The sequence below is a fragment of the Colletotrichum phormii genome (genome assembly GCF_030913505.1).
Source record: "Colletotrichum phormii strain CBS 102054 chromosome Unknown BDP81scaffold_4, whole genome shotgun sequence".
In the NCBI taxonomy this organism is placed as follows: Eukaryota; Fungi; Ascomycota; class Sordariomycetes; order Glomerellales; family Glomerellaceae; genus Colletotrichum; species Colletotrichum phormii.
In genome coordinates, this window is record NW_026851446.1 from 574,526 (window position 1) to 601,780 (window position 27,255).

The 27,255-nt window shown below is 54.2% G+C and overlaps 7 protein-coding genes across 7 annotated transcripts; 4 read left to right on the forward strand and 3 right to left on the reverse strand.

Annotated features, from left to right (window-relative positions):
• Nucleotides 1–3,633: 3,633 nt before the first annotated feature.
• BDP81DRAFT_419523 (uncharacterized protein) lies at nucleotides 3,634–4,105 on the forward strand. Its single transcript, XM_060589783.1, has one exon. It carries the CDS (start codon nucleotides 3,767–3,769, stop codon nucleotides 4,064–4,066), a length of 300 nt encoding a protein of 99 aa, XP_060448793.1. The 5' UTR covers nucleotides 3,634–3,766; the 3' UTR covers nucleotides 4,067–4,105.
• A 1,871-nt stretch (nucleotides 4,106–5,976) lies between these two features.
• Nucleotides 5,977–9,016, forward strand: BDP81DRAFT_159517 (3'5'-cyclic nucleotide phosphodiesterase). Its single transcript, XM_060582004.1, has 4 exons — nucleotides 5,977–6,291; nucleotides 6,349–7,176; nucleotides 7,234–7,829; nucleotides 7,888–9,016. The coding sequence occupies exons 1-4, from the start codon at nucleotides 6,117–6,119 to the stop codon at nucleotides 8,932–8,934; spliced, it is 2,646 nt and encodes an 881-aa protein (XP_060448794.1). The 5' UTR covers nucleotides 5,977–6,116; the 3' UTR covers nucleotides 8,935–9,016.
• A 1,863-nt stretch (nucleotides 9,017–10,879) lies between these two features.
• Nucleotides 10,880–12,856, forward strand: BDP81DRAFT_478949 (serine carboxypeptidase; the record flags this gene model as incomplete). Its single annotated transcript, XM_060594870.1, has 2 exons — nucleotides 10,880–11,631; nucleotides 11,700–12,856. The coding sequence occupies exons 1-2, from the start codon at nucleotides 11,151–11,153 to the stop codon at nucleotides 12,854–12,856; spliced, it is 1,638 nt and encodes a 545-aa protein (XP_060448795.1). The 5' UTR covers nucleotides 10,880–11,150.
• A 367-nt stretch (nucleotides 12,857–13,223) lies between these two features.
• On the forward strand, nucleotides 13,224–14,885 carry BDP81DRAFT_419528 (SBDS protein C-terminal domain-containing protein). The gene has a single exon (XM_060589784.1). It carries the CDS (start codon nucleotides 13,514–13,516, stop codon nucleotides 14,507–14,509), a length of 996 nt encoding a protein of 331 aa, XP_060448796.1. The 5' UTR covers nucleotides 13,224–13,513; the 3' UTR covers nucleotides 14,510–14,885.
• A 382-nt stretch (nucleotides 14,886–15,267) lies between these two features.
• Nucleotides 15,268–16,671, reverse strand: BDP81DRAFT_403678 (40S ribosomal protein S18). The gene is made up of 4 exons (XM_060588886.1): nucleotides 16,566–16,671; nucleotides 16,428–16,457; nucleotides 16,187–16,285; nucleotides 15,268–16,047 (listed from the first exon to the last, which is right to left on the reverse strand). The coding sequence occupies exons 1-4, from the start codon at nucleotides 16,588–16,590 to the stop codon at nucleotides 15,731–15,733; spliced, it is 471 nt and encodes a 156-aa protein (XP_060448797.1). The 5' UTR covers nucleotides 16,591–16,671; the 3' UTR covers nucleotides 15,268–15,730.
• Nucleotides 16,672–20,927: 4,256 nt separating this feature from the next.
• BDP81DRAFT_159575 (Cas1p-like protein) lies at nucleotides 20,928–23,956 on the reverse strand. Its single transcript, XM_060582006.1, has 2 exons — nucleotides 23,662–23,956; nucleotides 20,928–23,567 (listed from the first exon to the last, which is right to left on the reverse strand). The coding sequence occupies exons 1-2, from the start codon at nucleotides 23,783–23,785 to the stop codon at nucleotides 21,019–21,021; spliced, it is 2,673 nt and encodes an 890-aa protein (XP_060448798.1). The 5' UTR covers nucleotides 23,786–23,956; the 3' UTR covers nucleotides 20,928–21,018.
• A 1,503-nt stretch (nucleotides 23,957–25,459) lies between these two features.
• On the reverse strand, nucleotides 25,460–26,576 carry BDP81DRAFT_390926 (uncharacterized protein; the record flags this gene model as incomplete). Its single annotated transcript, XM_060587478.1, has 2 exons — nucleotides 25,460–26,175; nucleotides 26,279–26,576. The coding sequence occupies 2 exons, from the start codon at nucleotides 26,574–26,576 to the stop codon at nucleotides 25,460–25,462; spliced, it is 1,014 nt and encodes a 337-aa protein (XP_060448799.1).
• Between the last annotated feature and the right edge of the window lie 679 nt (nucleotides 26,577–27,255).

The following is a 27,255-nucleotide window of genomic DNA, read 5'->3' on the forward strand; positions in this document are numbered from 1 at the left end:
GCCACAGGCCTTGTTTGCCATGATTGCTGCGTGCTGAGAGGAGTGGGCAACATGTGGATTCCTTGCGTGGCAGCTGGACCCAGTTCGCACGAGGAGACGATCGGCAGTGCGAGTCGCGAACTTCTCAAGGACGGGACCCTTTTGGACAGGGAGATACGAAGTAATTAGATCACAGATGTGTAGGTATCTTCATACACTTTGGTAAAACATACCGAGGGCGAGAGTGATGAACAGAATGGATGGCTGATAGGGAGGCGCGCACAGGGCAACTGCACGTAGAGAGTGTCATGGCGGGCAATCTATGTAGGTACGGTTGCAGGGTTGAAGCGAAAGCCGAACGCAAGGTATCCGTAGTTGTGGCGGACAGAACTCAACGCATGCAGCGTGAGTGATGACGGCGACTTGAGACGAGGGCGTCCACCTTGAGGGCATAACCTACAGGTAAACTAAGAGGTTGATAGTCAACTGTCGCAAGAGAGTGCGACAGGCGACCAAAGACCAAAGAGCGGTGCAAGCCGGCCGGCCTAGAAAGCGATTGTTGGAAATCGTGGTTGGATGCGCGCGGCACGCAGCAGGCAGTTTGAGTTCTCACTTTGCAGCCTGGGAAACGACAGAATGCCACGGCATGTGCGTGGAGCACTGCAAGCCCAAGTTACCGACCTGGTGGGCTGAAGTGTGGTATGCGTAAGGTATCCGTAGTATGGAGTTGAATCCTGCATCCGCTTCTCAGGGCCATAGGTTGCGTATTCTGTTCAGGTTGATTGGGGGACGCATCGGAAGAGCCCCAAGATGAAAGATTGAAGACGGTTCTTTGGGGCCTTTGGCACAGTGGCAGACTCAAACAGGGTCCAACCAGGGGGCGTTGGAAGTTGAAGGTCGGATGTCGTGGAAAAATCGCATGCAGCATCCGTGACTACTGTGTACTCCGTAGGGTATCTAAAAGATAGACAGCGCTTACGGATAGCCGACGTGCATCTGGAGACTGACGGCTGGAGACCTGAGTTCTGGACCAGATGTTTCGGTTCCCCTCTGAGAAATTTCATCTGCGTGCTTGCGTTGCGTGCTTTGAAGTTTGACAGTGACACCCGCACGGCGACCGACCGCACGGCGGAGGAAGAAGGACGTCTCAATGCTTGCTCATTCCCGTACATTCCCAGTAGTCGGGCTGCGTGTGTGTGTGTGTGTGTGTGTGTGTGTGTGTGTGCGAGTACCTGAGCCATCCCACCCGCCTGGTTGCTGAGTTGAAGGTTGAGGTTTGATGATTGAAACATGTATCTTTCCTCCCGTCTACCGCGGTTGGTATACAAGCTAAGGTGAGAATGGAAGCCACGAACCGACTGCGACTGCGACAGCGAGACTTTTGGGTTCGTCACCTTGGGAACCTTCCGATGCCCGACCTTAGTCACCGAGGGAGGTGGCTTGACTGTGCACCTGCCTGAAGTGCGTCGACTCCCGTCGTCGAAATGGAAGGAACCAGTTGCTAGGTGTTGAGGTCTCGAGGAACGCGTCTCAGAACGGCAGGCACGCCTCGCAGCTCGCAGGCGCAGGCGCAATCGAAATGGAAGCAGCCACCAAGGCGTCATCCAGCAGATGGTTGCGCCAGTCAGAGATGGCGGCGGGCGGGAAGGTGGGTGCCGGTGTGCCACGGCGCAGACGCCCAGGTGCTTCTTTCCACCACCCCTTCTTGCCCACCCAGGTCGGGTGCTTCTTACCTCCACTGGCTTTGGGGCCCTTGGGGAGGAATGGGAGAGGTACTTGGGTACCTCGACCTGGATAGATCCAATGTCATGCCTGAGGCACATATACAAGCAGAGAGGTGGTTGACGGGATTGGTCAAGGTACCGGGGTACGGATGCACTACCTTCCACGAACACTGGATCCCCCCTACACCCTTGCCCTTGCGGCCTGCCTTTGACGTGCTTCTCCCCTGCAAACCCTGTTCCCAGTGGTTCCAGTCGCCATCCCCGGTGCGCCCCTCGACTGCATGGCAAAGTGGCTCCGAAGAAGGCTTCGTGGGCTTCCACACTTTCGATCGATGTTCGAGAAGGCGGCCAGAAGACTGGATGCAGGGCCCTGTCCCTTTCCCCCGCTGCTGGCCCCCCTTGCTTGCGAGCTGCTGCCCTGCTGCCCCCCTCACACACACACACGAGATAAGCACCACCAGCCCGAAAACTGCAGCGGCCGATCACTGATGCATTGCCTCACACTACAGTCTCACTACTAACTCCCACGACCAATCCCTTCGCCCATCCATATTACCACATATCCCTCCATCAATTAATCAAGTGAGTCCATCACCAGTCGTTTCACCAATGTCGAAAGGCTGACGCGCTCACAGCTTCTGGAGCAAGCGCAGGGCGCGATTTTGACAGCCACCGGCACCCACAGGAACGGATGCGCAGGATGGTCAGCCACTGCGGGACAAGGTACCCTTTTGCAGGCATCTTTCCCTCCCCCCCTCCGTCATCGTCCCATGCCTGCCAGGGGCTTGGGCTTGTCTAAATCCAGATCTGACATTCTGAGTCCGACAAAGTCTTCCTTCCGCCTTGCCTCGCACCCCAGGCCCTGACAAGAGCCTACCTGCGCTGCTACAGCCTACGAATACCTACCACTAGCATTTGATTTTCTACCAGCCAGCTGCCCAGCAAGCCATTCAGCACGAGCGCCAGCCGTCCGTCACCTTTGCTCTGGGCGTCTCAGTACGGATGCCTATCAGATAACTCGATCGAGAATCTGTCTCCAATTGTCCGCTTTGTCGGCCTGCTTCCCGTGCTTGCTTTCTGTCGACTTTTTGTCCGAGTCGAGTTGCGTTGATGTCGAGTACCTGCGCAAGACCAGTGTATGCTCGGCACAGCTATATTCTGCAGAATACAGTCAACAAGAACAAGGGTCGGGTCTGAAGCTGCCCGTCTTGGCATGCTGTTGTTTGTCACGAATCTTGGGTCGGAGGGAATGCTTCTGTTGCATCTGCGCCAGATTCCCAAGCGAGAAGAAAAGAGAAAGGCAGACACAACCGTCACCAGAGAGACTCCCAAAGAAACGCCCCTTTCTTCACTCAAATGTAAGGTGGTAGGGTAGGTACCGGTACCGGTAATTTGAAGCATGTCGCTTGGAAGCCCAGCCATGCCCTGGCTCATATGGCGTTGCAGTCACATTCAACCCTCCTGTCTCGAGGCCTCAGTGAACCGTGAACCTAGGCTCTTTACATATCTTCGTACTCACGAAACTGGAATCGGAGTCGGAAGAGAAAAAAACAGCACGAAATTGTGGAATATTTGGGCCAAGCTGGGCTGAACTATTTCGGCTGGAGTTGTTTCTGTCTCTACCTGTCCTTATTCGGCGTTACTGGGTCGGTTCGTGGGGTTTCGACTGAACATCTTTCTTTCTTTTTCCATTCTTTCTGTATGTATTATGGGCGAGAAAGCAAGCAGAAGCCATGTACTGCCCACCTTACCATGTCTGGATTGTCGTCTGCATTCCCGGTAGATTCTTTTTTGGTTCTGGTCTCTGCTTCCATCCATTCCTCCCAAGTTCGCGGCGCCAGTCAATCCTTGGCTTTGGAAGACAGGCGCAACCCACAGCAGACGAGACCACGCCAGACCCCATTCGAAGTGACCTCGCTCCCTGAGTTTACGGATATAGTGTAAAGTAGGTATTCGTACCTGGTGGGAAGGAAAACCGACGCCTTCCATGGCTTCCATTCCTTCCCTTCAGGCTTCAGGTATACGGTGCAACTCCAAACACAACCCATAGGTTAAGGCCACACATGTTAACACCACACACCTCACACAGATTTACACCTCTCACACACCTCCAAGTCACAACTGCCTGCCATTGGATTACCACATTACTTACCACTACCACCACCATCTACTTCTTCTTCTTTCTGCTCCTCTGTCAATCCCATCCGCATTCGCAATTTACTCTCCTGTCTCTCGCCTCTTTTCTTTTGGCCAATCCCTTTGCTTCTGTAATATTGTTACTGACACCGGACCGGGGCGCTTCATGCTTTGCTATTCCTCGTTCCTACTGCATACGCCTGGTAGATGGAGTGACACGGTGCTAGACTGCCGGCAAAGAGAAGAGGACGAAGAAAAAAAACCCCATTCTCCAGAGTCTAGACTAGAGAAATAAAAAAAGGCGCCAACACCATAAACACTCTTAGTGCCGAGGACTCAGTCGCCTCCCCCACCTCACTTACTCATTCGCTCAAACTCTACGTCGCCACTTCAGGGCACAAGAAGAAAAGACTCTGTGGGAAGTGGATGTTACCATGCTAGCCCGGTGTCAAGTTACACTCCTCTAGCTTTTCCACAGTTTGGAGAGCTTCGAGTTCTGTTTCTTGTTCTGTCCCGCGATGCTTTGTTGGGCAAAGTATGTAGGCACATATGTACTTGCACTCGCGTTCTGTCACCAAAACCTGGGTAGGTAGGCTGACGGGAGGGGAGCCATGGCCCATTGGGAGGAAACACCTACTTAGGTACAGCAGATACTCTGTAATTGGTACAAAGACCTACCTTACCTCCTCATGCCCGGTAAACCTCCATGGTCTCTGAGCTGCGTTGCTGCGCTGAGGAATGGCAGTCGGGGCTCCCAGTGGTGAACGTGAGGTGAGGTGGAAAGGTAAAGGCAAACCTGAAGGTAGTGTGTGTACTCGCTACCTTGCCCTACTTTACCTGATCTGCCTGATCTTAGCACTTGCTCGCTCGCTCGCCTGCCTTCCTTTTCCCGTCTGTTTTATTCGCAAGCAGCATTTGGAGCCCATTTGGGGGTGCGCTCTACCTTACCCAGGTAGGTAGGTACCGTCGTCACCTGTGCACCTACCGCGTACGGTACGGTACGCCTGTGGTGTTTTCTGCCCACCTACCCACCCAACCCACACACCCTCCACACCTCACATGCACACCACACATTCCCAGTGCCTGCTCCTGCTGCTTGTTGCTGCTGCTAGGTACTTACTGAGTATGGTAGGTACCTTACCTCTCTTGCCCGGGACTGCTTGCTGCACCTGCACCGCACCCGTACCCGCACCCGCAACACTGCAACTGCAACCACCACTCAGCGCTGAGCCTGGACTGCCTAGGTGTCTCTCTCTCCCGTTGTCTCTCCTCCCGTCCCCGTCTCTACCTTACGCAGTAGGTACCTGGCTCTCCCACTCACCCTCGCCCTCTTTCGCACCTGGCACGCCGCCGCCCATCCACCCACCCCCCCTTGCGTTGCTTAACAATTTCGTACTCGACCCGGTCCATTGTACTTTCGTACTCCTCCTCCCAGTCCCAGTCTCCCAAGTCCCAGTCCAAGGACCCAAACTCCAATCCTCCCCGTCCCAGCTGGCCGCCCAGTCGCCCTCTTTCCTTTCTTCCCACTTCACGCCCGTTCGTCCCAGCCCTTGCTGTACGTAGCCTACCCTTCATGATATCACGTCCATTTGTCGTCGCTTCCCTCTTGTGCTCCGCTTCTCTGTCGCCCAATTTTGCAATTCTTTCTTCCTCTCATCTTCTTCCTATGCCAGACTGACCCAAAGACCTCGCTCGCTATCAACAGCGCCAGCGTACCGAAGCCTCCACCCTTCGCCTCGAGTACATGCGAACTTTCCGCGCGACAGTACCCGCAACTGACTGCGAAACGACAAATCCCCCCCCTCTCCCGATCGCCCCTACTCACACAAAAACCCAAAAGGATCCGTACACGCCTCGACACTACGAGCAAACATCACGTCCATGATCTCGGCCAATCCGATTTCGTGCGACTACCATCGATGCCAATTCTGGTGACCGTCGGAACCACCGCGCTACCGCTGCTTCGTCGCCCGCACTTGGTGAAATACCATTCATGAGACTCCTGGTCCAATTCCCGACCACCACTTGCCTTCCAATCTCGACGACTTTATCACGAAGCCTGCTTCATTGAATCCTTCGTCGCGCATTGCGCATCCACTAGGACGCTAAAGGCGTTGCGTGCTGCTTTTCGACAGGACTGGGTCGCCGTCCTCGACTTGTCCCGCTGCAAAAGCTCAACAATCGCAACTTTGGTCAATCGCATCGTTACGCTCGTAATTCCTCTTTGCCCTAGTGGCCAGAGCGCTCCGGTCGCGAGACTGGTTGCTCCCTAAAGCCATGATGGACAATGCCACTTGCCATGTCGTCTACGTGAACCGTCAGGTTCGCCAGGACAGGCTTATCCGACCTAATGCGCACAATGATCAGCCATTAGACGCTACCGAACCCGTCGTGCGGGAGAATGACGATATTCAGAAAGATGCAGACTTGCTAGTGGACACCTTTGGGGAAGGTAGGCTCGGGCTGAATACCATACACTCGTGGCATCGTGTACTAACCACTTGTTCAGTTTATCTTTGTTCCACAGGATCGGCCTGCATATCTACGCTATTCCAGCTGTCCGACGAGTCCATGATGGACCTCACGCCAACTTTGGTTCTCATTGATGTGCCCCACGACGAACGGCTACCCAGAATCCGGTCCCGGTCTAGATCACCATCGCCGCACTCTCGCCCGACTACTGCCGATATCAACATCCACACTCCTGAGGAGGATGTGTACGGTCTCAAATTGCTACAAAGGATCATGACCGAGTCGCACCTCCGTAGTTTATCAAAGCTGATTGTGCCGATACCTATCGTTAGCTTTTCGTCTCTTGAGGATGGCAACGCAACATTTCCGGCTAGCGACGATGCGAAACCCAAGTCCTCGTCATCAGTTGATCGACGCCTAATCATTCGATGCCTGGATCTAGGAGCCGTGGATGTCATCATCAGTCCTCTACACCTCAAGTGCATCACGAGTCTAGAAATCCATGCTTATCGGGCACATAAGGATGCGGCCCGAGAACAGCAGGAAATGCTTGAAGTACGCCGCGGCAGAAAACGGTCATGGGTCGGGATTAATGAGGAGAAACCGTTTTCCTATCTCAGGGAAGCCATGGTATCCGGACTCATGAGGGGCATTTGCCGGTCAGGAGCGGACTCTGACGATGATCGGATCTCGAATGTCAGCATTGCCGTCTCCACCGATCGCCAAGCTGCTGTCGCTGCCGCCGTCGGTCAGTGGCACTTTTGCGCGCACAGTTTCACAGATGACGAGCTTCTTGTTGCGGCCATGGTGATGTTCAAGCATGCTTTGACAATGCCCGAGTTGGATCGCTGGCGGATACCGACAGGTGAGTACATTGCGCCTACATCAGCCATATGCGGACAGCTACTGACGATCCGAGTAGACCAGCTCATAAGCTTCCTGGTCGCTTGCCGGGCTGCATACAATAATTTTGTCCCTTATCACAACTTCCGCCATGTTGTCGATGTCCTGCAGGCTACTTTCCACTTCCTGGTTCGTATTGGTATTCTCGCGCCATATCCCGCCGATCCCTTGTCGGATCAAGATCCCCCGCAGAGCTCCCCAATGGCGAAGCTGCTTCATCCGTTCGACGGCTTGACGCTGTTGATCACGGCGATTGGACATGATGTCGGCCACCCTGGTGTCAATAACGGATTTTTGGTCACTCTCAATGCCCCACTGGCACAGTTGTACAATGACCGATCAGTACTCGAGTCGTTCCATTGCGCTGCCTACTCACAGATCCTTCGAAGGTATTGGCCAAGCGCTTTCGAAGATTCCAAGATGAGGCACCTCATGATCAGCTCCATCCTCGCCACGGACATGGGCCTGCACTTTGATTACATGAAAAGGCTCGGTGATACTCAGGACAAACTAGATGTTGACAACACAACGGATGGTTGGAATGGTCGCATGCAGGAGGAACAAAAGGCTCTCGTATGCTCACTGCTCATCAAATGTGCAGACATCAGCAATGTGGTCAGTGATCAACAGTTTCTCATGTTCAAAGTTTGGCAACTAACTCAACGGCTTGCAGGCAAGGAAGCACGAAACCGCACTGAAGTGGATGTACATTCTCTCGGATGAGTTCTCTCGACAGGCTTCCATGGAGAGCGAACTGGAAATTACGTCGTCTCTTCTGTCGCCCCCGAAGAAGGACCTGATCTCACTGTCTAAGGCCCAGCTGAGCTTCATGAATCTATTCGCCATCCCTCTCTTCCAGGGAGTGGCGGACATATTGCCAGCGATGAAATACACTGTTGACGAGCTCGAAATCAATAAAGGTCTTTTCGAGCAACGGATTCGGGAAGAGCAGGCGAAGGAGGATCCCATCCGCAAGAGACTTATGCGCAACGATGGCGCCTTCTCCCCACGAACTATGAGTTTGGCTGGCGGGCCCGAAGGAAGCAGAGACTCCATGACCCCGCGGGTAACGACGCCTCTGGCCGAGCTTACCATGCCGCCTCCGCTGCTTGACGACTCGAAGCAAGAAGATGGCGGGCTTTCCCCCGAGCCAGCGGGCTCGGAGCACACAACAGCGCTAGTCACAGACATGCCGGAGCCGGAAGACCCCAAGGAGGTGAATGGCATCGTCACGTCATTTGATTCGGTGGCCGACTTCGCAGCAAGCGATCCCTTCCACTGCAGGGACAGGGCTAGTAGCTCGCCAGACAATCATCACGGTCACAACGGCAAACAGCGGTGCAGCGAAACGACGGACGGCAGCACTACGGGCCCGTACACCGGGGACTGGGCTTCGCAGGCTACAAGCGCCACCACCGGCAAGATGCCTCTATCGCCAAGCACTCAAGGCACTAGCATTGTCAGCAGAGAGTCGACGGAGCAGCTTCCGGGTGTGCCCACGATTTCGGAGCCCAAACCGTTCGCCGAAGCCAAGCCTGAGTCTGCGTTCCTGGACCACGATGCCAACGGCTCTCACTTGTCAAACGGGTCTTTGGGCAAGACAGAAGGCGGCAAGGTGGTGAAGAAGAAATCTAGTAGATTCCGCATGAACGCCTTCCAGTTCTTCCGGCGCAACAGAGCGTCGAGCCCGTCCATGTCGGCGGCCGACACAGCTACCTAACGAATCATAGGAGGTTCGAGCGAGCCGAGCCGATTCTGGCAGCTACATTCAGATGGCGCGGCACTGGCACAGGAAAAGCCACAACTGTGGTGACTCACGCAGATGTCCCAGCGATCGATATACCCGAGTCACCACAGAGTTGTTAATCTAATCGCGATCCGAGATGACGGGCGCAGCGCCACAGTCGAACAAAAGAGTTGTAAAGCACAGTATACGGAACTCGCTATTTATGTACAGTATTGGGGATGGAGTTAATGCGTATTGGGTGTTTGAGTGCTTCGCCTACATTGGCGACGATAACGAGGGGGACACGGCCGCGCAAGTCATGAGCTGGATGGCAAGGCCTACGACATTGTTCTTCCGGGCCTCGACCGCCTGCTCAAAAGCAGGCCGGGTGGGAGGCGGCGTTCTGGGCAAGTCGGCAGGTTGTGACGATTTCAGCTTTGGGCCAGACAAGGGACGGTCTGATATTGGGCAACAATGGCGGCATTGCCATATTTTGGTCTGGCTAGTGGGTGTGCTATCGGACCATGGGATTGAGGGAGTAGGAATGTGACGGCATGCGGCTAGAAATGGCCGACAGCCCATAGTAGATGATAGCAAATCCTAACAAGTTCACTACGATGATGGATCGACTTGACGGAGTATTGATGTGCACCGAGATATGTTCGCCGCGACCGCTAGGTGTTGTTCGTATCGAGGAAATAGACTGGTGAACATAACAGATCAACGCCTCACTCTTATGGCAAGGCAGGTCTGCGTTGAATAGCCTTTGAGTTGATCGGGCGGAGCGACATGGCCTTGGTGGATGGATGGGTGGGTATCCATCCGGACGGCCGAAGAGGTTCTCGCCCACGTCTTGGGAAGGACCCACCCACATGAAGTCATGTCTCGGCCGCGACGAACTGTGGTTTTCTGGACTGGCACAGCCTGAAGCATCTGAGAGTAGATGGGCACAGTATCCGTAAATAACACAAAAGACATTGGACAAACGAAATGCCAGCTGCATCTCGCTGGCATTTGGTGGGGGCTCTTGACTGGAGCTGCGCCGGCGTCATTGAGAATAGGTAGCTCCAACGCAGCATGAGGTATCACAGAAAAGCAACTGAGGCTTGGGTAACGGCAGCTCGGCGAGGCAATTCTTCTATTTGGTACGGAGTAAGTCAATTATGAATACGGCCATCTTCCTCCCTCAAGCTCCTCGGTATACCGAAAGTACGAAGATAAATTTTGTTGCTGGGGCATCCAGCCTGGCACGTCTGGGTTGTTTGCGTTTGGAGCGTTCAATGTCGGGTTCGCCTGGAGGTGAGATCCCTCCCCCGTTTGGTTTGGGACAAGTCTGGCGAATGAGAAAGCGGTATCGGCTTATCAGCAAGGAATAATTATGGATACGCCGCAGCAAAAGGTCCCAGGGCCAGGCACGGCGCGCGGCACAGGTTCCTGGTCGTGGGATTGTGAGGTGGTGCCTGAGGTGGTTTGTCGGGCGGTACGGCGGTACCTGACATGACGCAGACGAAGCAGGGCGGGCGAGAGCGAGTGACCGGTGGAGGAACGTACCGCCTTATCAGATGGCCGCGTGGAGATGGGCGAGAGTCTGTTAGCAGCAGATCTGCAACAGGCAGGTTCCCATCTTTAGCGTCCGAGGCGCGGGGATCAGGTGGACAGTGTTTCTCGACTATCGTTTGGCCAACCCTTGGGGAGCTCACGAGCCAGTCGTTTCTCTGCATTGCGAGCTGGAGCTCCCCACAGCAACCTCTGTGCATTGAGGGTGGTCCACGGGTTTGTGTTGAGCTGTTGCTCGAGTTGTGTCGTTGCCATCCATTTGCTGCTGCGAGCCTGCGACAGCGGTAGCGCGACCCAGCTCGGCCAACGCACCCCAGCCCCGATGGATGGCAGCAGCAGTGACAAGCTGTGCACCTCTCCGCTGCCCTCTGAGTCTCTCTCCCCACCCCCAAGCACCCAGAGTATGCAGAGCACCCAGCCAACCCGCCCGCCTCCGTCATGTTTCATTTATTACGTCCGCGAGCTTCCTGCCTGCCGCCTGTAATACTTCCTCCGAGCTCCCTCTTCCTCCCAAACTCATCCAACCTTCCATCACCACCCTCTTCTTCCTCCGCCATCTTTACTTTCTCCCCCTCCCCATAATCATCTCTTTTCATCTTATCTGTATTCGATTTCATTATCAGAGCTCATCAATCGAGCTGTTTTCGCCCATCATGAGGTTCTCAACCTCCGCCCTCGTCCTCGGCGCGGCCTCCACCGCCCTTGCCTTGGACCAGCAAGTCCTCGGCGGCCAGGATAGCCCCTTTGACTCCATCAAGACCACCGGCGAGAACTGGCTCTCTGCCTTTGAGGACAAGTTTGGCAAGATGACCTCTGAGGCCAAGGCCGTCTGGGACGAGATCACCCTCCTCGCCCCCGAGGCCGTTGAGTCCTTCAAGAAGACTACCCAGGCCACCAAGCCCAAGCCTCACCACCGCAAGTCCGACAAGAAGTGGGATCACGTCGTCAAGGGCGCCGATGTCCAGAGCATGTGGGTTGAGAAGGATGGTCAGCAGCACCGCAAGATCGCCGGTGACCTCAAGAACTTCAACCTTCGCGCCAAGAACGTCGACCCCGCCGCTCTCGGCGTCGACAAGGTCAAGCAGTACAGCGGCTACCTCGATGATGAGGAGAACGACAAGCATCTCTTCTACTGTAAGCTATCCCACCCGACATATTCCATTCTTTCTGTCCATCTGAAGCCGTTTCTAACCTTATCGCAGGGTTCTTCGAGTCCCGCAACGACCCCAAGAACGACCCCGTCGTCCTTTGGCTCAACGGTGGCCCTGGCTGCTCTTCTTTGACCGGTCTCTTCATGGAGCTCGGCCCTGCTTCCATCGACAAGAAGCTCAAGATTGTCAACAACGAGTGGTCGTGGAACAACAACGCCTCCGTCATCTTCCTTGACCAGCCCGTCAACGTCGGCTATTCCTACTCTGGTTCCTCCGTCTCCAACACGGTCGCTGCCGGCAAGGACGTCTACGCTCTTCTCTCCCTCTTCTTCCACCAGTTCCCCGAGTACTCCAAGCAGGACTTCCACATTGCTGGCGAGTCGTACGCCGGCCACTACATCCCCGTCTTCGCCTCTGAAATTCTTTCCCACGAGGATCGCAACATTAACCTGAAGAGTGTCTTGATCGGCAACGGTCTCACTGACGGCTGGACCCAGTACGGGTACTACCGCCCCATGGCTTGCGGCGAGGGTGGCTACAAGGCTGTTCTCGATGAGGGCGAGTGCCAGGCCATGGACAATGCTCTCCCCCGTTGCCAGAGCTTGATCAAGAACTGCTACGACTCTGGCAGCGTCTGGTCTTGTGTCCCCGCTAGCATCTACTGCAACAACGCCCTCATCGGCCCCTACCAGCGCACCGGCCAGAACGTCTACGACATCCGTGGCAAGTGCGAGGACAGCAGCAACCTCTGCTACTCTGCCCTTGGCTGGATCAGCGAGTACCTCAACCAGGACGAGGTCAAGGAGGCTCTCGGTGCCGAGGTCGACAGCTACGACAGCTGCAACTTTGACATCAACCGCAACTTCCTCTTCGCCGGTGACTGGTTCCAGCCCTTCCACCGCATCGTTCCCAGCCTTCTCGAGAAGATCCCCGTTCTTATCTACGCTGGCGATGCTGACTACATTTGCAACTGGCTCGGCAACCGTGCCTGGACCGAGGCTCTTGAGTGGCCTGGCCAGAAGGGTTTCAACAAGGCCGAGGTCAAGGGTCTTACCGTTGGCAAGGGTGAGGAGTACGGAAAGGTCAAGTCCAGCGGCAACTTCACCTTCATGCAGTTGTACGGCGCCGGACACATGGTCCCCATGGACCAGCCCGAGGCCTCGTCCGACTTCTTCAACCGCTGGCTTGGCGGTGAGTGGGCTGCGTAAATGCACTCACAGTAATGAGCAATGTACGAAACGAAGATTGAATAGCGTGTGGAATGCTGTTGTAACAGTGAACGCTCGAATTGGTTCGTAGTACAAGACTGGGCATATTGGAGTTTGTCAATACGGGAGGACCCAGTCGTCCGGTTTACCGATAGCGCCATTTTAAGCCCGGCGCAGTAGAATCTAGTTATGCTATTAGAATATGACTTTTTTTTCCCGCAAAACTTTGAGGTGTTCTGTTCCGATAGTGCTGTGCTATATGCATGTGTCGATCTGGACCGACCCTGCTGCTGTGCCGCTGTAACGGAGATGAGTCGTAATGACAGTATTAGTCACCGGCGCATTCTGAGGTGCCTTAGCTGCAGAATTCCTGGCTTGGTATCCGCTAAAACAACGTCAGACCAGCAACACCTGCCGTAAACATATTTCACCACCTGCTGCCCCTCATCGCAGCTGCACCACACCAGTACTTTACCCCGCCAAAACTTTTCTGGTCGACTGCTTTTCACGTCACCGAACAACGACGAACCCAAACAACTCTCTCGTCGTCGCCGTAAACAACCACACACTGCCTGTCTCGCGAAGGACCATTCTACAAACGATTCTACACACCTCACACAATCATCGAAAACCAACAACCCCGCCACAACCGCCACAATGTCGCGGATGATCAACCAACCCTCGAACCAGATCAAGCTGACCAACGTGTCCATGGTCCGCCTGAAGAAGGGCAAGAAGCGCTTCGAGATTGCGTGCTACAAGAATAAAGTCATGGAGTGGCGGTCCGGGATCGAGACGGACCTCGACAACGTGCTGCAGATCCCCAACGTGTTTCTCAATGTCTCCAAGGGCCAGACGGCGCCCAAGGAGGATTTGGAAAAGGCGTTTGGCAAGGGGAAGAGCACGGACGATATCGTGTTGGAGATTTTGAAAAAGGGGGAGATGCAGGTTGGCGGCAAGGAGAGGGCGGAGCAGACGGAACGGGTGCATAATGAGGTGATTGGGATCGTGGCGAGTCGGCTCGTGGACCCGAGGACGAAGAGGGTGTATACGACGGGTATGATTGAGAAGGCGCTTGATATGCTGAGCTCTGCGGCGCACGGCGGGGACGGAGACGACGGGCCTGGTGGGAAGAAGACTGCTGGCGGAGGAGGATCGAAGACGGCGAGCGGCGCGGGGACGCCGGCGGGCGGGGAGGAGGGCGAGGCGAAGCCCCGCGAGAAGGGGTTCCACTGGACGGGCGTGACGACGACCAAGTCGGCCAAGTCACAGGCGCTGGAGGCGATGAAGGCGCTGATTGCGGCGCAGCCTATCCCTGTGCAGAGGGCGCGGATGAGGTTGCGGGTGACGTGCGCGACGAGCGTGCTGAAGCAGGCTGTCAAGGAGAAGCCTGCTGCCGCCGGCGGTGGCAACAAGAAGGCAGGAGGTGACGACGATGGGGACGAACCGAAGCAGAAGCCTGGCACTGTCAAGGATCGGATTTTGGGGTTCGTGGAGCAGGTGGAGAGCCAGGACGTGCTGGGCAGCGAGTGGGAGGTTGTCGGGTTCGTGGAGCCTGGCGCGTTCAAGGGTTTGGGGGATTTCATTGCGGGTGAGACGAAGGGGATGGGAAGGGTTGAGGTTTTGGATATGGCTGTTATTCATGAGGATTAAAAAAAGTCAGGCCTGGGTGAGACGGTGGTGGTGGCGAGGGTGGGCTTATGCTGTTTCTCTTGTCGATATACCCCCTTTTTAGACGAAGGGTTTTCTTTCGTAGATTTCGTGATGAAATTAGATTTCACGACATGATCAGCCCTCCGGCCGATGTGAGCGTTCCTGAGGAAAGTGAGGTTGGTGTTTACGAGCTGTTATATGAAGCTGGGCCAACGACGAAAACGATACGTGTGATCATGGGACAAATATGGTTTGGTGACTAGTTGAGTTTGTCCTTTTGACGCAATATATTCACGAATATCATAATCAAATGGAGTCCCCAACCGATTTTGGAGAGAGAGAAACTGCACATTTATACCGTTAAGCCACCATCGACAACGGGCGTTGCTTCCTCGAAGGAGTAGTTGCGCCCCTGGTCCCTATGAGGGTTTCGATTTCACCCCTCTCTCTCTCACACACACACACCAGCCTGCTCCCCCTTCCTCTTTCCCCTTTGGCACTTCATTGTTTGGAGTCAAGTCTGTTGTTGATGAATCTCGACTGACTTTACTGTGCTGGATGAGACCAACCCTTTGCCTTCCTTGCAAGGCCCGATGATGATTTTGTAATAAGTTTCAACAAGAAGCTCTTGAGCAGCACATCGTGCTTACGGACATGCTCGAGCATGCTGATATGTCATCTTGAATCGTAGGTTGAACCCGGACCGGATCGGCTGGGGTTCGGGCTTCCCGTGTGGAGTTGAGTCTCCTTGGTTCTGCCTCCACACGGATCAGGAAGCGGGATCCGCTTCGCTTGGAAGTCGCACAGATTTTTGAAATGATAGCCTTCAAGTAGCGTATGGCATACGGTATGTCACTAGGATTTACAGCATTTCGTGGCTACTGTGAAGAAATCGCTCTTATGGTTCTCTTAGCCGGTTACTATTACGGTGCAATTGAGTTTAACCCGTTGTCATTTTTGTATCGTTTGTAAAATCACGTCACGTCGTCACCCAGAAACGCCGAGTCCTTTTTAGCTTTTTGTTGTTTTGGTATGATGGAACTCTTCCGATTCGTTATCTAGAGACGCCACCATCCTGCGCAGAATAGCAATCCCCTTGTTGTAATGCAGCAGTAGAGTATCATCACGAGTGATGAGATGGAGAGAAAACCAGCCGTATCACGCCGCCTATTGTTCCTTGCCACCGCACGACCCAAATTTTCATCATCAGAAGCCACACGCTTAACCACCCTTCTTCTTGGACACACCGACCGTACGGCCGCGGCGGCCGGTGGTCTTGGTGTGCTGACCGCGGACGCGGAGACCCCAGTAGTGACGGAGACCGCGGTGGGCGCGGATCTTCTTGAGGCGCTCGAGATCGTCGCGGAGCTTGGAGGCGACGCCGTTGGCGAGGATCTGGCTGTCCTTGCCGTCGACGATGTCGCGCTGTCTGTTGAGGAACCACGCGGGGATCTTGTACTGGGTGGGGTTCTGGATGATGGTGACGATACGCTCGAGCTCTTCGGAGGTGAGCTCACCGGCGCGCTTGTTCAGGTCGACTGTGGGGTTTGGGTTAGTCTTTCGTGTCCTCCTTGGATGTTTTCGAGCTCTCCTGTTCCTAGCGCCAAAGATGCAGTCCTCGTGTGCGGATTCTGCTGGCGTGGAACAGAAGAAAATAGGGCTTTCTCGTAGACGTACCATCGGCCTTCTTGCACACAATGTTGGAGTAACGACGACCGACACCACCAATCTTGGTGAGCGCGTACATGACCTTTTCCTGACCACGAACGTTGGTGTCTGCGAGCAACCGTTAGCCATCTCCTGTTTCCTCTTTTCAATTCTCGTGCCGGCTTTTTCTCGAAATTTCATGTTCGGGGTGTGATCGGTGTGGTGTATGTAGTAGGGTTTGCTGTCGTCGGCGTGGGAAAAGAGTACATACTCAGAAGACGGAGAATGAACTGGAAGTTCGCTGCACCAAAACAGTTAGCATCGCCATTCCGGAAACTTGCTCTCTCTCGAGGAGAAACATTTCGATTTTATTTCTCGAGAGGCAAGAGGGGCGCTGGGATAGACGAACACTTCTCCCCGGAGACGAGCGACATGCTGGGCAACTGTCGTACGAAGGCTGCTCCTAGATGTCGATGGTTGATGGCTGACGAACAGATTCGGTCAGGTGTGATAGACTCTCGAGAGTGGGTGAAAGGAAATTTGCGAGTTTGGCGGTGGGCTTCGCTTACCCTATGGTCACGTGGGATCGGAGCGCACCCTCTTCGCCTCACGGCTGGAAATCTTTCGGCGGGGACAACTGACTAAGCCGCTTTCGTGGACAGCGGTTGGCTGTGACCCGGCTGGGACCCCTCGCTCTCGAGACGCTAGGATCCACTCGATGCGAGAAAGCCTGCAGGGGTCGTTTTCGATTGGTCGGGGTCTCTCTGGAGAGATCCAATGCATCCAGTGCTCAACTTTGTGAGCCCATAAATCTAGACGGGCTCAATCGGCGACAACTCAATGACGGTGGAAAGTTGTGGTTTCTGCACCGCAAGTTGCGGTGGCATGGGCCCCTCTGGAGCTTGCGATGATGCTATATCAATTACAATCTAATCAGCAATCTAGTCAACTACCTTGCCCCTCTCTAATAACTCTGATTTCACTATCGTCCTGGTAACATCACTCTCTACCGCTCACATGAGTGTCTATGGACGTTCATCCACTTTCTTGAGTACCTACTAAGGTAATTGTATGGTGTCGTGGTCTTGATACCAATCTCTCGGTACCTTACCCAACGGATGAGTTGAGAGGTGTCATAGCCATAGTCTCGTCTCTCAAGTACTCGTGGCCATCTATGTAATCGGGAGCTTGCGCTGAACTTATTTATCTTTCACATTTTCCAGAAGTTGATATTACTCGAAATTGTACAGAACACATCCTGTCATGGAGTTTCCTGCAATATAATTCAACAGCGAGATCCTTTCCACTCATGAATCCTTCATTATCATCAACGCCCGTCGTGATCCAAGTAGATCCAACCAGCCAGCCAACTACCTGCCCTCAACTCCAATTCACCCCGTTCCCAAGTACCATACATCATCCCATTCACACTATCACGCCGCAGACGCCGCCGCCACCGGAGCAGCTGGCGCAGGCGGGGCAGCAGGTTGCGCCTGGTTCGCACCAGCAGCTACTGCCGCAGGTGGAGCCGGAGCCGGTTGCGTGACGCTCTGGCCTCCGGGACTCGATCCCACAATCACCACTCCGGACCCGGCATTTCCCTGAGGCGGAGCAGCTGCCGGCGGTGCCGAAGCCGGCGCCGCTTGTGGGGGTGTGCCGGGATTCTTTCCAAACTGCACTGGTGCGATAGCCTGGTTGGCCCCATCGACGATGGCTGCTCCCGGCTGTGCTGCCGGAGCATTCTGCGACGCTGGCGGCAGCGCGGCTACTTGAGCGGGTGGCTGCGCGGCGGGAGCAGCAGGAGCAGCAGCAGCAGCGGGAGCAGGTTGTCCCTGGTTAGCGCCGACCGCAATACTTCCAAGGTTCTGTCCGCCTTGCTGGCCCTGGGCCTGAGCAAGGGGAGGCGGTGGCGTCGCGACTTGTGCCGGAGGTTGAGCTGCTGCGGCGGGAGGCGGCTGTACTCCTCCCTGGTTTGCTCCAACCGCAATACTTCCAAGATTCTGACCCTGGCCCTGGGCCTGAGCAGGAGGCCGCGGTGGTGTCTGCGCGGTGTTGTTGCCCCCATTGCCATTAAAGATACCAAGCCCGGACAACCCCGCCAGCTGCGCGGCAGCAATCTGCTGAAAGCTCGAGAAAATCTGCGCCGCGGCTCCGGCTAGCGCCGAGTTCCCGTTGGCGGCGTTAGCAGCGGATGTCGCGCAGTCGGTCAAAAAGGTCCCCGCGTTCTGCACGAAGAGCCCTTGCTGCTGCGGCAGGATAATGGCGGCTGGATCCGGGACCGAGAGCAGCTGCGGCGCCTGTGTGCCTGCGGGGAGGATGATGCTCTGACCTATCTGGCCGAAGGGCGCAGCTTGATTGAAGGCTGCGAGACTGAGGCTGTTGTCGGCGGGAGCGGCATCGGACCCGACGGCTTGGGCGCTGAAGTCGGACGTGTTGGATCCAGCGGGCGAAGCAGAAGAACCAAGTTGCACGCGGGCGGCGCCAAAGGCGTTTGCCTGGACTGACGCTGCTTGTTGTGTTGAGATCTCCAGGTTGGTTGGGTCCGTTACCATGACGAGCGTCTGCTTCCCTGCCTGCCCGTTGTCTGCGAGGAGCTGGTTGACGAGGTATCGCTTGTTCTGTTGCCCCTGATTTCTGTTATCGACTAATCCGGTGACAGTGACGATGATGATGTTCTTAATCCAAAGTCAGTCTTGCGCTCATCGTCATTGTATACTCGGTGCCAGTCATATCAAGGCAACATATGTGAAGGATAAGGAAAGACTCACCGCCTGAGGAAATTGTGCCTTGAAGTGGTTGATCCGGATGTTATCCTTGACGGTCTGCAGCTGTGTCGCAAGCGCGAGCTGAGACTGCACCAGTGCGGCGAGTTCTCTCTCGTTCTGCCTCTGCAGCTGGTTGATCTTGTCGAGGTTCTCCTGGACCACGATGATGTTGGGCTTGATGATGTTTTGGATAATGTTCACGTCGCCATTGTTCTTGTTGTTGTTATTACTGTTGTTGTTTTTGCCGTTGTTGTTATTGTTGTTCCCCTTAGCATTGTTCTTATCTTGATTCTGGTTCTGGTTCTGATTTTGACCCTGCCCCTTGTCCGCGGCTTTTGCATCTTGAGCAGGTGCTGGAAGACACGACAGTCAGCATGACCATGCAGTCAAGAGTCCAAGATGAAGTCGAGACCTACCCGCCCCAGCCAACGAGCTGAACGCCGCCAGGGCAGTAATAACGTGCTTGAGATGCATGGCTTATTCCAAAGGTCCAAACAAACGATTAGGATTTACAAACGAAGGGTTAAAAAGCAGCGAGTGTTCAAGGCACAGCCGACTCGAAAGGTTATGATTATGGATGGAAAAGGACCGTAAAGAATCGAATTATGGGAGAATTAGAAGTGGCTCCTGGGGCTCACGCAGAAGAGAAAGGAAGGCATAATAGGAGGGAAAGTAAACGCGAATGGAGCCAAGAGATCTACTCTATCGGAGCATAATCTGTTGATCTCTTCTGATCGGTTGCAACGCAGGAAATGAGAGGAGAAACAGGGTGCTGGCGGACTGCATATGTATATTAACCTTATTCCAAACCATCTTTCTCGCCATCCGGAAACAGCTTCATGGTCATGCCCGCCCTCTGTCGATGAATCCCTCCTGCTGCCGGGAGTTGCGTTTCCCGTGGCTGGTATGGAATGCCCTGAGGAAGAGGGAGGGGCCTCCGAGTCGTAGATGGACGGACTGACAGATCTGGTAGACAATCGTCTCGTCGTAAAACTCCCGAACCCTTGACCCCGGTCCTAACAAGTAAGTAAAGCCGCAGTCAGGAAGAGAAGAACACACGATGGTGGCTTCGGATTCAGGGGGCATTTCGTGATCTCGAGGCAAAGGGGGGAAGGACGTCCTGGTCCCAGAGAGGGGTAACGGAACCCAAAATCAGGACGACTCTGATAGAATAGTAAGAAGGAAACCCAGCCTCACCTGCCATCCAACCTTGACAACAACTTGACATGCCCGTACGCCGGCCGTGTGCCGTCTCAACCGTCCCAACCGTCCCATGCCGCACCTGTCAAAGCAGCCATCATCCCATTGACGGAAGGGACGAGTTTCGGTCCTCTAGCCACCCTGGGCGGGTTTGCGATCCCACGCGAAACGGTATCACAGAAGAGCCTCATGAGACAGGGGAGAGGCCGAGAAGGGAGGAGGGGTTGTGGTCCATTCCCGTGTTTTCTCTTTCCATTTACGAGTCAGCAGGGGATGGTGTCACGTCAATGCGTAGAGTTTGGCAACTCGTCGCGAGTGATGCCGGTGGCTATCTGTAAATCTCCGTAGGATTGCCCTCGCCATGATCATCCGCCAAGTAAAGATCGCATCCAGGCAGGAAGGAAGCCGCCAATCAGAAGACCTCAAGATTGTAAAGGCTGTTGGGAGCGCGTTGGACAATTTCCAGACGCATCTGCGGCTCTGGAAATGTCATCCGGCAACACCAACCCGAATCGGAGAATTAGGTGGTTTTTTGAGTTAGGCTCGAGCCGACGCAGATGCCAAGTCCTAGACCAAAGCATAAATGCTTTCCGCCTGAACCGATGACAGCTTGGCTAATGGGGAGCCGAAGCTTGTTTTCCAAAGACCACATTGGAGTTTGATGTTTGTGTGGGTAGATGGAGCAGACTCGAAACACACAGCTGAAGCCCCTCATCCCTGTCCCTGTTTAGTACAGCATACTACTTCAATGCGACTCACTGATGGACAACAAGTAAGTGTATCATCTGCAACTCTGTGGCGTCGCCTCGTGTAATCATTAATACTGAAATTTTGCCTTGCGTCATTCCGGGTCGAGGGAATGTTCGGTTCCAACCCGGAATTGTCGTACAATGCCCATCATACGCCATAAGTCATATTACCAAGCCACAGCAAAGCCAGGAAGCCCACAAACTTCAGCCGCAAGGCACTGTTTGACACAAAAGAGCCTTTCGTCCTTCCTCTTTCTGTCGCCTTCTCCATTGCTGCTGCCGACCGCCATGGGACAGGACTTGTCTTACCGTCCTTAACCGGCAGGGTGCGACCCAACGAGACTTCTTCGGCCTGCTCTCTCTCCTCTACTCCTGTCAAACCTTGAACAATACGGCCAGTAGCACTCTGGCATCTGTTACAGGCCCAAAGAAAGACAGTAGCAATGATGGTTACTTCAGCTGCCCTCGGTAGGCGGCCTCCGCTTCCAATCCTCAAAACTCCAGCTCCGTCACTCGCAAGCCATATGTGATGGTGCAGAATGTAGGCTTCAAGCGACATCCTTCCAAGAGCTGCCGCAGGCGGTATTTGAAGATCTCGCAACTTCCGGAAAGAGTTCCTCGTAATGATGGCCGACAGCACGAACCAGGGGCTCGTATACGGGTGGTAGGTGTCGTAAGACTGGTTGTTGTGGTATACCTCGGCGATGAACGCAAGAATGACGAAAACGATGAGATACGCAACGGCGAAAAGGGTCATTATCGGCTTCACCGGAATTGCGTCTTGTTCTGGATACGTGATTTCCAACAACCCACGGTCAAGTGCGTTGTTGATCTTTTCGAAGGAAGCCTGGCCGTTGATGCCATGCTGACGACGCCTGAGGACTGAGACTCGGTGCGTAGCAGCCGCCGTAAATATGCCAAAGTAAGGGATGAAGCGGTCCATGGCAAAGTGGGCGCGCAGGATATTTACGTCCCAGTAAATTCCACAAGTCCGTTTGAGCATTAAAAGAAAACGCTCAGGTGTACGGGTGCTTTGTACCAAGTACGAAGTCCCTGCAGCAAATACAACAACCTTTACGAAGAATGCAACAGGGTTGCTGTTGGACTTCTTAAAACAAGCCAATGTTGTGTAGACGACAGCAAACCAAAACGTCAACAGCGGTGCAGTGTAGATGATCCATTCGCTTGATACCATGAAGGCGATGAGGCAGGTTAGCAGGTTCAGCCGACCTAACACATACGCGACCCTGCGCAGCGAAAAGTCTTCGGTGCGGAGGAAGTACATCGTGTGACCGTAGCTGAACAAGAAGATGAAGGTCGCCATGAGGAACTTGTGTACCTTATACATCGCCAAGGACTCGGATGCCGTGTGGTACTTGTACAGTAGGACGAATACCAGCATCAAGCCTCGCCATTCGTCTGTTTGCTCCCGGGACAGAAAGGACGTCGTAGTCAGCCCTTTCGCCGACGACAAGACGGGTGCTTTGAAACGAATTGACAGCGCTGCGAAAATAGCTAGGCCAACCAACGGTGATATAAAGTCGGGTATGTCGAAGTACTTGTCCTGCTTCGCGAAGATGTGAGTCCGGTCGGCCATAAGGCAGTATACCGCAACGATCAGCATGGTAGCCAACGCCAAAAGAGTATCCATGAAGCGGGACGTTCGGGCAGACGGGAAAGCATCCTGCTGCCGACTCAAGAACAGGATTGGCATTGTCAACACATTGAGACCAAGCAGCAGAAGCTGAATCCGACGGAGAGGGGGATACGGCACACAGCAAGTGACCTGGTTGGCGTATTCTCGTCTAATCAGACCGGCGTTGCAGTGGGCATTGAGGACGACATCTAGTTTTCTCTCTGCTACAATGTCGACCGAGTGGATACCATCCTCAAGCATAGCGTCGTCGTGTCCCTCGGTCATGCCATTGTAGGCCCATGCGATGTGCGAGTGCTCGTTCAGCTCCAGGTGCTCCAAGTTCCAGTTCATGGCGTCAATCCTCTTGGGAGTGATGGCTCGCGCGCGGGACGTGGTAAGCATATCGTAGGCTGGGACAGGCACGGGTGCCATAAGGACATGGTTCGAGAGCTCTTCAAAGGCTGACTGTGAGTTGCTCTGGGGGTACACCATCAATTCGTCGATGCTCTTGCGCAGGTACGGCATGAGGACGTTGATGCCTTCTCTGAAGAGCTCCAAGTACCGGTCACCGCCCTGACGGGCCGCCCACAGACCTGGGGTACCGAGGACGATGAGCGCTGGTGAATCTCTTCCCTCTTGTCGAACGAGTTTCTCGTAATCGGCGGATCTGGGGCGGTCCCTGAATCGAGCCAATTGGCTATGGAGACTGGTGGAGTTGAGCCAAGGGTCCCAAATAAACTCAAGTTTGACGCCTTCAACATCCTTTGTTAGGTTTTGATGTTTGTCTTCTGACACGGCGAAGTCAAGAATGGCTTTCTCGGCAACATGATGGTCAAGTCGTGTCATGGCAGCGAAGTAGAGCTGGCGCATGGTCGAGTCTCCAATGATAACCAGGTGACGACCGGAGAAGCAGCCTGAGACATCCTCGCGGGACATCTCGCGCATCCTGCAATTGGCGGGTTCCCATCTCGAAAAAACGTCTCTCGGCAAGTTTGAGCCGGGCCGCGAGCGCCAGGTGCCGTTGGAGAGCAAAGCGTTGCACTTGTAGGGATCATGTTGACCTGCATCTCGTGTCAGCTTCTTGACTCAAGCTTAAGCTTGTCCAGGACCCTAAATTGGTGGGGCGGTTGGAGAATGGGACTGCTTAAATCGTACCGAATACGAAATACTGGTAGACGACTGAGAGAAGCAGTATCAAGAGAGAAACCCGTGCTACGGTCCGGAGAAAGAAGGGCGAGCTCCCGGCAGAGGCAGCTAGCCTCTGAAAGATGCGAATCATTGGGGGCTAGGAGGGATAAAAAGGAACCACTCGATAAGGTACGGCGCGCGATCTCAATGCTCTGACTGGTGGTGGCGGTTGCAGCTGGCGGGAAACCGCATTCTCTTCCGCCTAGTGGGAATGCTCTCCGGGCCGTTCGGGGACGTGTTGCAGAACGTAACAGAAGAAGACTCGCGATGTCACAAGTCCGAGATGGCACCACGAGAGAATAGAGACACGAGTGGATGAAGAAGGGGAGCTTCGGAGAGAAACAGTCAAGCGGCGAAGGATCCAAGAAAGGAATCGGGTTGATTGTCGACCCCGTCAGACGCGCATGCGAGCGCGGCTGCCATTTCCCTTATAATGCCAGCAACGGTCGAGGCCAAGAACTGGACGGATGACAGGGCTGGCGCTGCCAAGGTGCCGCTACGGAAAGAGACCCGTCCATGGTCTTGGGATCTCATTCCTCAGCCTGTGACCTGTCAGCCTGGAGGAAGGGAGTGGAGGGAATCCGCGGAAAGGGGAAGGCAGTCACACTTGCGCGCACTTACGAAGAGCGGCAGAGCACTGCATTGGCACATTAGGTATCCGTACGTAGACCCTGGGGAAATCGATAAAAGATGGATGGGGGGTCACACTTGGTGGGAATCACCGTCAGCAAGCGAGTTGTTGGTGACTGCTAAGATGGGATGGAAGGGCAGCCGCGAGATAACAGGCCAGGCCCCCCCCTTCCGTGATCCCTGCTGGATGTCGACGACGCACCCCCTTTTGGCAAGCCAACACGCGACATTGTGGGGGAGAGAAGCACGAACCCGAGCACCGTCATTCTGCCCTCGTCATTGGCACCGTGTGGGACGCTCATAATCCCGCTATTGCCGCCAATGGTCTGCATCAATCCATCGCCAACATGCTAGTCCCGTTGGAGTCTTGTGGACCGGGAAACACAGTGTGACCCACTTGTACTGGCCAGTGCAGCCACGCTGACGGCCAAGAAGGCGCACCGCCTATTTTTCTCACGGCTCGAAATTTTTCTTCTCTCCATTCGCCCATCTTCCCGTCAGACGTCGTTTGCACTCTACCAAAAGATCCCGTCGCAAACGGCGGCGCAGCTCTTGATGCTTGAAGAAGATCGCTACTCGAGCACTGCCAGTCACTCCATGATATTCATACCTCATTCGGAGCATATTGGGCTGCTGCAGAAACAGAGGTAGGTCAGGGCAAGGAAGCTTCCTCAGCTACGGAACGCATCACACACATGCAAACTTGATGCCGTCTTTTGCCATAGCTCGATCAGTTCAGCCTTCTCGTCTTCTGATCTTGAGCCGGATACACCACGCCTCGCGCGCGGTAGTATGAGACAAGATTGAACCCCAGGCAATGCTCTTTGAGTACGTAACCTTCTGATTCCATGTGAAGGCTTGCGTAATTTATCTGTTGTCATATCTCCTCGTCTAGTACCCTCCTTTTCATGCAGAGATCGTTTCCATTTTGTGTGCGTATCTACTACCTCTCTACCTAAGAGGCAAGAAGGAAAACTTTTGTAAAAGCAAATTCAAAAGCAAAACATCTGATCCCTTTCGTTCTCGTTTAGTCTCAAGAAAGCTGCCAGCCTAATGGCCGGTTGCTTCGCTTGAGTCTAGACTTCGTACTCCCATCCCGCAAAACCCTGATACACACGAGACCAATCCACAGTCCTCAGTGAAGATACATTCCCCAGGTACCAGTAGGGCGGGTAGTGTTCGTCTGCTTCGGCTGCTTGACAGTCGCTTCCAGAGCCGACAACAGACCCTGGCGATCGAACTCGGTCAGCTGAAGCTTCTGCGCAGCCTGAATATGCTGAACGTCAACATCTGAGATGCCTCGGATGGCAAGGAGTTCGTCGGCGCCAAGGCTGTCCGTGATACGCTTGATCTTGTAGTTCAAGAGGAAGTGATCACTCATCATCTCCTCACGTTTGTTGAAGATGGCAGTCGTTGCCTTGGAGATCTTGATCGTCACCTCCTTGAGGTTGGGGCATTTAGCCAGCTTGAGGAAGGCCAAGTCGGATTTAGGACCGCACCAGTGAATCTCAACCTTGCGCAAGTGGTCGAACAGGTTGCTGTTGGCCTCCAGCTGGCCAAGAAGCTCGCAGCCACAGGCAAAGTACTGAGTCTGTTCGCTGTAGTAAACCTGAAAGAACTCGTCTCTCAGGGCTGCTCCCAGAGTCTTGTATATGTTGAATTGCTGCTTGGCCATGCGAGTCCACAACCTTGCCTCGGGGTTGGCACAGTTGCAGCGATACTTGTCTTGGATGCGCTTAAGGGCAGGCATTCTGCAGGCCTTTTGGCTGGTTTCAACAACCATGTGAAGCACTCGTGCTCGGATCTCACGAGGCAACTTCATGAACGGAAAGACCGTGGGAGAAGGGCGGTCTACACCACAGGAGTCAGCTTCAACCTTGACCTTTCCACGCTGACATTCCAGAGAACAATCCCGTATAGAGCATAAAGGTTGTCGGGGTATTGAAGTACTTACTGGCAATCTCCAAGACTTCGGTGCACATGTGAATGAGCAAGGCGCATTCTCTTGTCTCGTCTTGCTTGTTTCTGTTCTGCTTTGTCATTCTCTCTGTGCACTTTCGGATAGTGTCGATCATGGCCTGACGTCTCTTGGGGCTCAGACGAAGCATCCGGCCAAGCTCAGCCATATCAATGGTGGCTGTCTTGGTGTCTTCCAGGGCTTGCAGCATCACCTGAGTGTTGTGGCACAGCTCGAAGCGCTTGTGGATGTTCCGACACTTCAAGACGAACCACGAGTCCATACCCAAGGCCATCTTGTCAATTCGCTTGATTCTCTTCCTTTGCTTGTGTACGATATTTGACAATCAATGTGCCCTTTGTCGAACGCTTTGATGATGTATGCTCGGTGCAGTAACCAGGCGTAGAGACACTGGAGATGTATTGCCGGAAAGGAGCAGTCTTGGGTTTGAAAGGGATACCGACTGCCGTTGCTTCCGAATTGAAGTGGTCTAGCTTTTGTATGAATTGCGTTGAAGTTATGACGAATAGCCGATTGGAAGTGACTCAGATCTGCGCTATATGCAAGCGGGAGAAAAAAAAGGCACAAAGGTCGATATTCGATTCCGAGGTGCCCTTGATCGGAAGAGTGCAGATATACGTCTCAAATGGAGATATAGCCCGGGGCCGATAAAGCGCGCTTTGCAGCCCTCGTAAGCTTGTTTAGCCGTTGATAATGGCTTTGTAAACGATCGCTCCTGCGTGAAGACGACGCACAACTCGTGGTTTCTGTCAAAGCCGACCTGTACGACTTTAGTGTTAGCAAGAGAGCAAAGGGTCATAGGGTAACGATCGAGATAAATTATGCTGGGATATCAGGATTCCTATACGGCGAGTGCAGTCAAGAACGGTAGAAAATCAAAAGCTAAGAGAAAATGATCGTCCACTCTCATTCTGAAAACTTACCTCTTTGTCGTACGCGATGCACTGAGGAAG

What these genes read in the sequence shown, in the direction of transcription:
- BDP81DRAFT_419523 (XM_060589783.1), top strand. Translation starts at nt 3,767, where the DNA reads ATGTTAACACCACACACCTCACACAGATTTACACCTCTCACACACCTC.
- BDP81DRAFT_159517 (XM_060582004.1), top strand. Translation starts at nt 6,117, where the DNA reads ATGATGGACAATGCCACTTGCCATGTCGTCTACGTGAACCGTCAGGTT. An exon ending in TCGCTGGCGGATACCGACAG is followed by an intron (nt 7,177 to 7,233) that starts GTGAGTACATTG and finishes CGATCCGAGTAG; the next exon opens with ACCAGCTCATAAGCTTCCTG. An exon ending in GTGCAGACATCAGCAATGTG is followed by an intron (nt 7,830 to 7,887) that starts GTCAGTGATCAA and finishes AACGGCTTGCAG; the next exon opens with GCAAGGAAGCACGAAACCGC.
- BDP81DRAFT_419528 (XM_060589784.1), top strand. Translation starts at nt 13,514, where the DNA reads ATGTCGCGGATGATCAACCAACCCTCGAACCAGATCAAGCTGACCAAC.
- BDP81DRAFT_403678 (XM_060588886.1), bottom strand. Translation starts at nt 16,590, where the DNA reads ATGTCGCTCGTCTCCGGGGAGAAGT. An exon ending in GTTCATTCTCCGTCTTCTGA is followed by an intron (nt 16,286 to 16,427) that starts GTATGTACTCTT and finishes GGTTGCTCGCAG; the next exon opens with ACACCAACGTTCGTGGTCAG. An exon ending in TGTGTGCAAGAAGGCCGATG is followed by an intron (nt 16,048 to 16,186) that starts GTACGTCTACGA and finishes CAAACCCCACAG; the next exon opens with TCGACCTGAACAAGCGCGCC.
- BDP81DRAFT_159575 (XM_060582006.1), bottom strand. Translation starts at nt 23,785, where the DNA reads ATGATTCGCATCTTTCAGAGGCTAGCTGCCTCTGCCGGGAGCTCGCCC. An exon ending in CTACCAGTATTTCGTATTCG is followed by an intron (nt 23,568 to 23,661) that starts GTACGATTTAAG and finishes CACGAGATGCAG; the next exon opens with GTCAACATGATCCCTACAAG.